This window comes from Pteropus alecto, unplaced genomic scaffold (genome assembly GCF_000325575.1).
Source record: "Pteropus alecto unplaced genomic scaffold, ASM32557v1 scaffold103, whole genome shotgun sequence".
NCBI lineage: Eukaryota > Metazoa > Chordata > Mammalia > Chiroptera > Pteropodidae > Pteropus > Pteropus alecto.
The window spans coordinates 10,308,963-10,322,257 of NW_006436288.1; the positions used below are offsets into that span (position 1 = coordinate 10,308,963).

The following is a 13,295-nucleotide window of genomic DNA, read 5'->3' on the forward strand; positions in this document are numbered from 1 at the left end:
GCTACGTAGAGCAACTCCACTTGCAGGTGTGTGTGTGTGTGTGTGTGTGTGTGTGTAGACAGAACAATTAAAAACATGTTCATATAAAAAGCTTAGACATAAATTGTTCATAGCAGCATTATTCATAATAGCCAAAAGTAGAAACAATTCAAATATTTATCATTGTTGAAAGGATAAACAAAATATAGTATAGCCATACAATGGATTATTTTTGTATATTAAAAGAAATGAAGTGCTGATACATGCTACAACATGAACCTTGAAAACATCATACTTAGTGAAATAAGCAAGTTAAAGAAGACCACATATTATATGATTCTATTTATACGAAATGTCCAGAATAGGCAAATCTATAGAGGCAGAAGGTAGATCAATGGTTGCCTTGGACTGAGGAGGATTAAAGATTGGGAGAAGGGGAGTGGTGATAGCTAAAGAGTATGAGGTTTCCTTTGGGGACAATGAAAATATTCTAAAGTTGATTGTGATGATAGACACATAACTCTGAATATACTAAAAAACATTAAATTGTACACTTTAAAGGGTGAGTTTTAAGGTATATAAATTATATCTCAACAGAGCTATTATCCCCCAAAGAAAAAATGTAACGTAAATTTTCTCAGAATTCAATTCAAACAAGTATCTGTCTACCTGTTGCAAGGTACATCAGGCTATAAAAATATGTCTACTATCAATTAATCTATAATATGGTAGAGAAAACAGACAACAGACATTCTGAAATGATATAAACTGCCAAGGAAACATAGAGAAGGCAAAATAAATTCTGACTAGGTACATTTAAAAAGGTTTCAAAGCAGTATATTTGACTAGATACATTTTAAATGGTTTCGATGAGGCATAGAGCTTTGAATGTCTAACCTTGAAACATGACTATGGCAAGTAGAAAACAGAAGAATGGTAATAAAATATATTTAATTTTTATTGAGCACATATTTATGCTGACAACTATAAAGAGATCTAAATATGCTATTATAATTGTAACAATCCAATCTGACCTTTTAGCATGTAAGGAAACAGATTCAGAAGGATTCAATTAATCATTCAAGTTAACACCTCTAGTTAGAGGAAAAGTCAGCTAGTATTTAAATAAAAATATTTCTGATGCCAAAGCTGTGTGTTGTTGCTATTGTTTTGGTTTGGGGGTCCTCTTTTTGTCTCTTACTTACACTGTTACAGTAAATAAAAGTCTTGATTATTACTTGCAGTTTGCTTTTTTATCCTAATTGGCCACCTCAACACTTGATTGTTGGACAGTGGGAGGTAGAAATGATGTGTCTAATTATTAATTTGTGTGTGTGTGGGTGGGGGGGGGGGGGTGTTTTTTTTTTTTTTTTTTTTTTTTGCTGTCTGGGCTGAGGAAATGGCATGGCAAAGCTAGAGATAAAAGTAGATGATGACCTGTTTGAGGAAGTGTCAGTTCCTCTGGCGTGGCTAGAAGGGAACATTTGGAAATGAAGATGAAACAATAAATTTGGCACAAACCATAAAGAGTTTTAAACACAAAGCTAAGGAGTCTGCACTTTATTCTGAAGGCTTTTGCATGTAGACTAGCATATTCAGAGCTGTGCTTTCAGTAACTTCCTGTGGCAGGATTTAGAGGAAGACTATGGTAGAGGAGGCTGAGAGTGAGAATCCAGGGGTCTAGGGTAATGGGACGGATGTGAGGGAGGGAAACTGGTTATCGTTCATCTTCACTGGTTCTTGCTCTCTAAGCTTTAGTGCCCATTCCCATGGGTTCAACCATCATCATGCTGATGATTTCTCAATCTTTATCCCAAGTATTGACCTTTCTACTCAACTTTAGTTTCTACTTCCAGCTACCTCCTGGATAAATTCTCCTAGATAGCTTATGGGCATGTCAAACTTAACTCATCAAAAATTTGCTTCTTTAGCCCTTCTTATTCACCTGTGTTAATGAAGTCCCTGTCAACAAAAGAACTTGAAGTCATCCTCAGACTCACGCTCTGACAATCCACTTCTTGTAGTTGCTCTGACTTTCTCACTATTCTCCATACACACCAAATCCTTCGGAAACTCGATGTCTCCATCTAGTCTCTTTCTTGCTCCAGATAATCCTTCTTCAAGACCCAGCTCAACTACTGCCACCACTCTAACTCCCACAGACACAACCAATTAGTTGATCCTCTTTGTGTCCACAATACTTTGCTGTGAAAACTTGCCTATTTCTATCTTTGGCTCTACTACTTTATTGTCTGATTTATTTTTGTATTACCAGCACCTGGCATAATATCTGGAAAACATGCATTTCAAACAAAGTTGACAGAGTAATTGAGTAAATGAATAAGAGAAGTTGAAGAGGATTTTGAAATGAAAATTTAAGAGGGCTTGACATCCAATTAGAGGTATATATTTAAGAGGAATCAAGAATGACTGAATTTTCTGACTTGAATGATTTGGGATGTGTTAAGTTTAAGATGCCTGTAGAACAACCATTGACGGGATGATAGGAAGTAGGAAGCTGGAACTTTCTAACAGAGTTCAAGATGTAAATATACTACTAGTTTAAGAATAAATGACTTAAAATGAACAATGAAAGCCAGGGTACTGGCCAAGCTGATGAAGGGAGAAAGAAAGGAAGTGTAAGAGGAGTTCATGTGCTTAATACAAACTTTTCAGGAAGAAAAAAAAATAAAACAAACTTTTCAGAAAAAAAAAAATGCTGTATTTCCCACATAGTATGAGTAAGGTAAGGGTAGACACCCACCCATCACCCAGGTATTCCCATTCCTCTTCTCTGCTTTACTTTTTTCTATAGCTCTTGTCATCATTTGACAGTCTACATATGTTGGAAAATAAACTCCATAATGATAGTGCTTTTGTCTATTTTTTGTTCACTGCAATACCCTGGCACGTAGAAGGTGCTCAAGAAGTAATTGTTGAACAAATAAATGAACGAATGACTTTAATATCTAAGTATAGATAATAGGGGACTAATATACTGCTAGAAAAACATAAATGACTCCTCTCTCACAATACAGTCTTTATCTTCTATTAAATCATCTAAAAAGGTCTTTAATTCTAGGAACCTGATTGTCCTTGATAGAAATTCTGACATCATCAAATCCTTTCTTTATCTTATTATTTTGTCACACCTGGTTTGTTGACAGCTCCTTTTTACTGGATTTACAGACTCTAGTAATTCAAAATTAATAATTACTGTGGCTATCAGAGCCAATTCATTTTCTGTGTTTACTCCTTCAGCTCTGTCATCTGCTAATTATCACCCTATCATGGCCACCTTCTGGATCACTAGAAATTGTTTTCTGAGTCATAACTCTCAAACATCTGGTCATTGCTTTCAAGGCTAGAAAAGTCCCATCTGCTCTCATCTCTTGTCACAGTATCTACCTCCTCTGTCTCCTCTGTTGTTACTATGGGTGTCACTTGGTACACTCCTGGAGCCAATTTTCTCCTACTGTGGAGATTCTCTCCTCTGTTATTTATACATTATCCCTCTTTGAATCACAACTTAACACCTAACTCTTTCAAGAACAATTTCTGGCTTAATCAAAACTATTTTATAGTCTCCTAGTACAATCCCTAAATATCCCAAATATTTAAACCATTTTTGTAATAAATTCTTATAATATTTATGGTATATATTAGATCTTACACATGGTAAGTGATTCTCAGGAGTGAAAGCATATCTACACATATGTTATCATAATACTTTTCACACGTTTCTGCTTAAGGTCCTTTAATGAAAGAGAATAAAGAATCCTTATGTTACTGAGATCACAGGGATTAGCAGCTATAGGTATTTAGACCACTTTTCAATATTTAAAAATGTTTCTATTTAATTTTAAATGTTCACACTAAATTTGTTCTACTTTACAACATTCTATTTAATATAAAAATATCATTTAAATTTATTCTTAGTTTAAATTACCTAAATGGCCTCTCAAATTTTTGAATAAACGTGAAGCTTCTGGAATAGATCATGTTGATCTAATATCTCCTTGTGCCTTCTGATATATCACCCTGTACCCCTGTGGCCAAGTGTATACCATAAAAACAATACCCTGCACATGACAAAATTTGGAATAACTTGGAATTAGTGCAACTAGATTTTCTGTTCGCAGTATATATCAATTTAGTATTTACTTGCTCTATCTTCCTTTCATAGGTTATAAGCCATTTAAGAATAGAGACAGTGTTAATTGGGAGCTGACTAATTGGATAGTCCTTAATTAAGCAAATATTTACGAATGATCTCTAATGCATACTATGAAAGCAATATAGCTTTCATATGGATAAGGCGTGGGTCCAGATCTCTTAAAAAAGAGAAATTAACATGTCTGAGTGCTTACTTTCAGCTAAGCATTGAGCTAGGGATTCTGATATACATAATCTCATTAATACTCACCACAACCCCAAAACATGGCATTGTATTCTCCATTTTCCAGATGAAGGAACAATAATTCAAGGAAAAGAAACTTGGCCAACCTCACATAGCCAAGATGTAGAACCAGTGCAGACCTATGTTTGACTATAAAATGCATGCACTTTCTACAATATGACAATGCACAGCATCCAATAGAGGAGATAAAACAACAAAAATATATATAGTACCATATAACTAAGTGTGACATGAATAATTTAGGAGCAGACATGTCTGCTTCTGGTTAGTGAGATCAAAGAAGTGGCATGAGATCTGGGTCTCAGAGTGAGAGCAAGAGTTCAATAGCTTAGGAGTCTGGGCATTCCAAACAGAAATACCATAACTGAGAACACATGGAGAGTTAAGGATGAGTAAAGTAGTTGGGCTAGAACTTAAGCTATAAATGGGAGAAGAGTGGGTGAAAAGGTAGGCAAAAAAAGAAGGGGCCCAATTGTGGGGCCCCTTATACGCCAGGAAAATTAGAGTTTTAGAGTTATAGAGACTGCAGTTGCTATTGATAGGCTTTTGAGTAAGAAAATGATGAATTCAAAGTGGAAATAAGTCTGGCAGTGCTAAGCAGGCCATTTGGGGGTGAGCCTGAAAAATCTAAAATTGTTTCTTTCTTCTTTTCTCAAACTCAGCTATTGGTACCGCCATTCACACAGGTACCTCAGCTCTTTCATACCCACTCCAAAACACTGGGATTTAAAAATTTTATCTCCTAAATATTTCTTGACTCTGTCTTCTACGGGCACCACTAACTCTCCTGAATCAAGGTATCATTACCTTTCACCTGGACTATGGCAATAACCTTCTACCTGGTTACTCGGTCTCCAGTACTGTCCACTGATGAATGACCTCCCATAGCTGTCACAGTGCTCTAAAACAAAAATTAAACCCTGTCCTCCTTTACTTAAAATTCTTTAATGGTTACCATACTCTCTATAAGTCGATAGAATAGAGTCCAAGCTTTTTAATATAAAGGGCCACACATGATTTGGCCAACCTCTTCTCTTGGCATGCCCTGCTCTGAAATTTAAGCTCCAGAAACATTGAGCTGCTTGCAATAATTGAAGATTCTCATTGCACTGTTCTTCCCTCCATGCTTTTCCTTATGCTGGCCATTCTGCTTCTACTCACTTTGATATGGCTATCTCTCTTCCATCTTTTACCAACGGCTCCAATGCCATCTCTCTTCTAAGAAGCCTTTCCCGACTCTTTCTTGTCTACTCCCTATCACAACCTGTAGAGGTATAACAACCTGTGAACTTCTTAGGTAGCAATGATATTTATTGTGTTTGAATTCTACAACAGATTATGAACACTCCAAAGAAGGGCATGTCTAATTTACATTTGCTTCCTTGGAATATAGCTTATTATTACAGGTGACTGCTTGGTACACCTCCAACTGTTGGAAGAATGTTAGAAAGGTTTGGAAGAGCCATTGAGGGGAATGAGACAGTTGAAAAAAGTGAACCAAGAAGGGAACGGGATTTACTGAGGGTCCCGTTTAAGTTACATAGAATAACACAGTGAAGCCCTTATGCTTGTTTCGTGACTTTTATCAAAAGATTCTTCAGCCCAACATGGAAAAAATAGTATAAAAAATAGTAAAAAAATTTATAACCTGCAGCTGGTGATTATTCAAGGAGGGGGAAGGACTCTAGGGTGACAAGGGCCAGCTATGGAGACAACTAAAGCCAGAAAGTGTTGAGGAGATGTACAGCCAAAGGGAATGAGGGGGGGCGGGAAAAACGTTGGGCCTAAGAGAGCTAATGATGGGAGAAGGGAAGGCAGTGTGGTGAGAGAGAGAGGCAGGGAGGAAGGGGTCATGGGAGAGGGGGAGGGAGGGAAGGAAGAAGAGAGAGAGAGAGAGAGATTGAAAACAGAGAAAGCACAGTTCAGAATCCAAAACACAGTGTCAGTGAGTAAAAGTTCAAATTGCTGGAAAAATCATCTATGGATTCATAATCTAACAAAATAAAATAAAAATCATTCTGTTATTTAATCAATATGTTACTGTGATTAAAAATTTGTTTGCCAGGCGATAGAACCTTTTAGTATTTTGTAACACATTCTATAGTCGGAGAATCATACAAATTACAGAAATAATGACAAGATAGCTTTGGGATGTAATTCTTCTATCTATTTATGGAACAGAGAACCCCAATCCAATGCTTGGTTACATAATCTGAGTTTTGTCCAGCTTTCATTTTGAAATAATTTTTCCCAAAGCATGACAAGTAAACATCATTCTAGCCCCTCCCTTCTTCAGAGCAGTTTCTTCATCTAGTATTTTAGTATCTTAAGAACATTTACCACAGATGAAGCAGGTTGTCTTCAGAATTTCTTCTTTTTTCTGTTTTTCACTTCTGAGATCAGCAAAAGTATCAATGATGACACCAAAAATCAAGTTAAGAACGATAATAATAACAATGAAATAGAAAAGAAGGTCATATACCACTCGGGCAGCAAAAAGGGGTTCCTGAAATAAAAATTTAAAATAAAAAACATATATACAAACATATTTTTAAGGCATGGTGATTTTAGCACATTTTCTAGCATAGAGAATATATTCAATGAATGTTGGTAAATTAATATAAATAGTATTCCAAGTTGGAAAAAGACCCACTTTCTACCTTCATTTTCTTTAAGTGTTATGCAAAAAGCTTCACAGCCTGTTCCCAGAATCCTTTCCATTCTGTAGGATTTACACTACCTCCCCCAACTCCCACCCTGTAAAAGAGAGATTTACCTTTATTAAAAACCACTTTACTATGTCATTATACTAAATGCATTTTGGTGCAGTGGGTTACATTCCAGAAGTTGCACAAAAGATATACAAATATCAGTTCCAAAAGTCAGCGATTGGGGAGTTGAGGAGGACCTAATGATCTGTCAGTTTCTGAGTAGGTTTTGTTCTTGGCCTTAAAGGGTCAAGTGCATACAGCTCAAGCTATTTCTATTTGATGAACAGTATTAAAATTCACATTAGTGATCATGTAACCCAACTGTTTCAGAGATGAGAAAACATTAGATAAACCGACAACATGATACAGCTAGCCTTTTGGAGAATTGAGATTTTTTAAGCTCCTAGCTTAGCACTTGAGTTTTGGCAGCTAATCAGTTTTTCAATCTTGCCATTTTAATATATAAAATCTTGTTAGAATTTGTTTAAATTTTACATTCATCGTGATAAATAGTGGAGGCTATTCATCTTCAGGGGTTAAGAGTAAATCTCCATGCTTGAGACACCTGATAGACAAGAGGCAGCCTAGTTTCTGTTTCTTATGTAACACTCAACTCCTGTATAAAGTTTGTAGTCATGATTTTGTTGCTGTAATACAATACACAGTTCAAACTTGGAAAAATGTCATAACCTCACTAACGACATAGAGTTTTAGTATATTAGCTATTTCTATGAAATCCTAGCATACAATTAATTGGTTTTAGGGCCACCGTTATACTTTTAAATCAAATGATACAATATACTACCCTGAAAACAAAAATCATATTGTAAGTGTTGTTTTAAAAGTTTTTAAAAATAATTATGTGCTTCTTGAAAAAAAAAAACCCTTTTTTCCAGCTTACATCTTTGGATGGCCTTCTCAGCACGTCTCCCACACCACCTCCATTCCTGAGGCCCTGGTTCAGAACGGTGACAATGCACATAAGAAGAGTGTCACATGTCCTTTCAATTCCGTCTTCATACTCTTCATCAGCTATAAAACACACAAATTACACAATGCAGCAAACCTGTGTTTTTAAAATATATTATTATCTACTTCCAAAGATCTATTTCTTTATAACTGTGCCATGACACAATTTTTTGAAATCATATAACATTTTTTTTATATGTGGCAGCCCATGACTGCCACAGACTGTCATTATGCTAAATGCATTTTGGTACAGGGGGTCCCATCCCTGAAGTATACAATGCCCATTCTGAAAGTCAGTGATTAAGGAGTTGAGGAGGACGTGCCATTGAGCAAGTTCCTTAACCTCAATATTCTCATCTGTAAAATGGGAGGTCTGTTCAAGGATTAAACCATTCAGAGGGTTATATGATGTAAGATATGTAAAATACTTTGCATAGAGATTGCCATACACATAGTAGGGGCTTAAAAATTAGGGCAGATGTTATTTCATTATTTTGGTTAAGTGTCTAAGCTTTTTAATGACCAGCATGGAGCTATGGATAAAAACATACAATGTATTTATGTGAACAATTTATCTCATGTGAGAAATTTTTGTGTGTGTGTGTGAATATATTAATGTGAAAATATTTAGGGAGAAATGGGGAGAGAGAAAATGATATAATGTGACAGAAAAATTCTTAGTCTTGTTTTGTTTAATGGTAAAGTTACCAAACTTGGTAATTAATTTCCCAGTCACTTAAAATAGCTAAAAGTTCATACTAAATTGGATATTGGAATGAGGATTGCCTAATATTGATAAGTAAGCAGAAATTTAGTTTTTTGTTTGTTTGTTACTTAGTTAAAGAACCTTAGAGGCACTGAATTTTGGCATTGTGTAGCCATAGTCTGCCTGTCAAGGCGTGAGTGTAAAAACAACTACCAAAGGGAAAAAACAACTTAGTTATGTTTACATGATCCATGACCAACAGCCTGTTTGGTACTTTGTTACAAAAGGCTGATTTTCCTCTTGTGAACTAACTTTATTTTAACATAAATACTGGGATGAGAAATCCCAGTATTTCCACTTTATGCAGAGCTGTTTATTTTTAAAACATGCATCTCAAGAGGAAGGCTGAAGTCAGAGATGTGTAGGCACCAGATAGATGCAGGCTCAAAGGTCTCAGCAGCGTCTGTGCTGGAGCACTTACCATGGAGGTGAGCCCCAAAGCAATTCTGATTTAGAAAGCAGGAGAAATAAAACTGCATTTGGAAGAAGGAGAAATGGGGAAGAAGTATGGCTGATGGTGGCAGCAGTCAGAACAGCAGAAGAGATAAGGCAAGCAGAGAAATCAGTGAGAAAGTTCAGTTTACAATGTGCCAGTTAGGTCCCCGATACCTGGTGGTAGGTTCCAATGTGATGGCTAAGGAGAATGTGAAGAAAAATAGTTAGAAATATATAAAAGAGTTAAAGGAATTTTTTAAAGAGAAATATAGTTTTCCAGTAATAAGGTCATATGAAATACGTCTATACGCTATTTTGCCACAGTTAGCCTTTCAATCAAAGCAATCTTATAACTAGTGGCAGGATCTGAATTCATTTATTCAATCAGCAACTACCTACCTTGTCATGTCACACAAATGTTTACTAAAGATATTAAGTGCCAGATTAATCAATACAGGAAACTGCTCCCATCTCTTCCCCAAAATTCAGAACTGAGGTTGTTTATTCTTTAACAGGTGAGGTAGTAAAATCCACACCCAATTCATGTAATTAGCTGTTGTGAAATAAAATAGATTGGCTGCAAATATATAATAAGAGAATGTGCTTTTGGCACGGTGTATGAACAGGCAGAGAATGCCCAGGTCAGGGCAACACCACTAACAGTCCAGTCAACATACTCCATAATAACTAGTGCATAGGCATGCCAGTTTTATATAGCAGCCTCTGTGAGCTTGCTTAATAAGGTTCTACCTTTGTGAGATGGATCCACTCGCAATACATTAAGCCAAATTCCCAGCCCTTCAGGCTGAAAGCCAGGCCCTGAGTCATGGTGAATTCACCTAAGTAAATGCCACCTTGTGGAGACCTATCTTCATAAACAGCTGGCTTTCCCTGGCCAAACTTGCCTCATTTCACTACATCAGCATCCCCTAGGCTAGGTGCTAGGAATACAGGTGGAAAGATGAAAGTGTCATAGCCCCGAGGAAACTTATGTTCCCCTAAAACAGGTGGGTCAGCAAATGAACAAAGGCAGTGCAGTATCTCAGGGCACTGTGGAGGCAGGAAGGATGTGCACAGGGGCAGACGGGAACCAGATTATGGAGAAACTCATACACCAACATGAAAAGTTTAAACTTTATCCTAAAAGCTGTAGAGAAGCACTGTAGAACTTCTGACATGGGCAAGGCAGTTTACCATCTAGTTTGTAAAACACTATGAGATAAAAGTTTCACTGAGTGTGCTTGTAGAATGTTATTTCATTCAACGATGTTCTCATACTATCTATGAGATGCCACAAGAACTTAACTCTTATTTATGTCAATTAGCCTATAACAAAACTGGTTTCGTTATATGTTTTGCTGTAGTTCCAATAACCTATCGGTGATGTTAAGTGAGGAATTACTGTACTTAGATTATCTAAGATAAATTAACATGTGATAAAAGCCACAGAAATAGAGCAAAGAGATTAGAATAGGGAGAGAACCTTTAATATCATATATAGAGGGGAGTCCCTCTAATTAATGGAGACTCCAAGTTTTCCTTGAATATTCAATGGACTAAGACAGGAGTAGAGAGGCATATCACATGGCATGAGCAGAGAGCTCCAGAAGTAGAAAAGAATATTCATTTGTATGCTGAATGGCAAATAAACAGTATGTAGAGGAGTGGAATATAACGCTGGGAGTGCTCTGTGAAGATCCAAGGAGTTGTAATTTTATTTGGCAGGTGATGGAGCATGGTAGAAATCTTGAGTTGAGGGCAGGGAAGAAAATATTCAAAGTAGTCATTTCTGACAAATAGTCTAGTGGTGATATAGTGGACGAACTGAAGAGGAAAGAATAGCCAGAGGAATTGCAATAATTCAGGCATGATGTGCCATGAGCTTCAACAGGGTAGTGACAGTGGGAATGCAAAGGATGAATGAATTCGAGCTGATGGGACTCAGCATAAGAAGGCAGGATTAAATATTACACTGAAACTTTCAGTCAGAGGTGACTTGGGAAAGGATGGTCCCATTAGACCATGAAAACAGACAATTCAGAAGGAAGAACTGGACATTGGGTGTTTTGATGAAGACAAGGAAAAAAAAATCTCAGATGATTCTTATGTTTATAGGATAAGAAGATGAGAAAACATTTTAAAAGCTAGAGAAGACAAGAGAACTGAGAGATTACTATGATCCAAAATTAAGGAAAAAAATAATCTAAAAATGGAGAAGGTATAAAAAAATGTTAAAGTTATAGAAGGGCAAAAGGCAATGAGAAACAAGAAAAGGTCACTGGATTCACCAATTAGATCATAGGAAACAAGGAGATTGCAAATAGTGAAAAAGAAAATGGCTGATGCAGAAATAGAAGGAGAGAGTGCAGGCCAATGTTTTATAGGAAAATCTGGTGCTGAAAAAAAGAAGATTGATAAAAGAATAAAAGAATGCAGAGAAAGGTTCAATTAGAACCTAAGAGTGTTTTAGAACAAGAGAGAAAAAATGGTAGAATGGAAAAGATTTCAGATGTAAGAAAAATGGTTTAGCTAATGGTGGCAAGGTGGTAATGAGGAAAACAGGTAGTTGTAAAAGAAGTGAGAGAGTATGGTTGTTTACATGCAAAAGGAAGCAATTAGTGGAAATAGACTTTTACTGTGAAGACATTTAAGAAGAACTAAGCATATCCATGTAAGAAACTTAGAACATTGGCACATAGGGTGTAATAAATTCTAGGTTATCATAATTATGATTATTACTGATAGATGGTTGTTAAATCTTATGCAAAGTTATAGTTTTAGCATAATCAATGAATTTTATACTTGAACAATATGAGGTTAAATTAACCTCATTTTCAGTTGAGTATTAGTAAAATAAAATATTTTGTGTTAATTCATAATAGAAATAAAATATTTCATATAAGGAAAAGAATAAAAATATATTCTATCGGCTCTGAAATATTTCCCTTAGATCTGAGGTGTTAGTCTGGACTTTTTTTTAATACTGGACTTGCTAGAATAACAGTATTTAATAATGCTATTTTCTGCTTTAATAATTAAATAATTAATTTTAATGGTTTCGTAGAAAGCAATAGATTGTCATGGACATATATTTAAAATTCTGAGTGCAATTAAAAACTTCTTGTTTGTCTGTCTTAAACTTTAATTATAATCAAATCATTATGGCAATGCTGATTTAAAAGTTTTTAACTAGGAAAAAAATTAAAAAACTGGGCACTCAGAAGGAAGTCAAAATGTGGAGTGGCATTAAAGTTGATCAGTTTCTGGTTTTCATCAATTTTTTTGTTAAAGTAAAATACCAAAACATATTAAATTTGAATTACTCATAAATGTTAAACATCTGTGAACTTCCTCCCTTTTCTGTACAAATGATTTTTACTTAGAAAATAAGTGTGACTATATTTTGTAAATTGCCTCCAACAGGCCTTACTTTTCTAAAAAAATCAGTTTATTTTATTTTATTTTTTCTTTTTAAGTGAATATTTTTGTCTAGGAAGTCAGGGAGGTCTACAGCGAATGAAATAAAAAATTCTTTTTGTTTTTTTCAGGCACAGTTGGTTGCCAGTTACCATGCAAACGTGCTGCAGGGACAATGACCTAACCTGCATGTGCTGGAGCTTCCTTGGGAACTGACCGCTCTGCCTCCCAATCACCACGAGGCTTGTTTCTACACCGCTGTGTATGTCTGGGTCTTTGTAATGTGGACCTGCTGTCCATCCACAAGGTAACAAACCAAGCCCATAACAAATGCACACTAGGGTTTGCAAATTAAAATTTAATCCTGGTCTTAGACATAGAAAAGTTATTTTTAAATCTAAGTGACACATGCTGTACAGCAAACACCAGGTTCTACCTTTCACTCTACTCTTGCAGTTAAATACATGTGGCCAGAATTTAAACATGGCAAGGGATAGAAGATTAAATCAATGGAATTTTCAATCAGATGAATTTTATCACTTACCACATCAAATGCAAAAAGGGCACAGAGGAAAGAGTAGATCAATACAGGCATTCC

The 13,295-nt window shown here is 35.8% G+C and overlaps 1 protein-coding gene across 3 annotated transcripts in view; it reads right to left on the reverse strand.

Moving 5' to 3' along the window:
• ITPR2 (inositol 1,4,5-trisphosphate receptor type 2) overlaps window positions 1-13,295 on the reverse strand; it is a 420,025-nt gene that overhangs the window by 42,570 nt on the left and 364,160 nt on the right. For all 3 annotated transcript variants that reach the window (XM_025047398.1, XM_015590049.2, XM_006912698.3), the window contains 2 exons: window positions 8,012-8,142; window positions 6,740-6,905 (listed from right to left, as the gene is read on the reverse strand). In XM_025047398.1, the coding sequence (XP_024903166.1) occupies window positions 6,740-6,905; window positions 8,012-8,142 (297 nt within the window). The remainder of the gene's footprint in view (window positions 1-6,739; window positions 6,906-8,011; window positions 8,143-13,295) is intronic.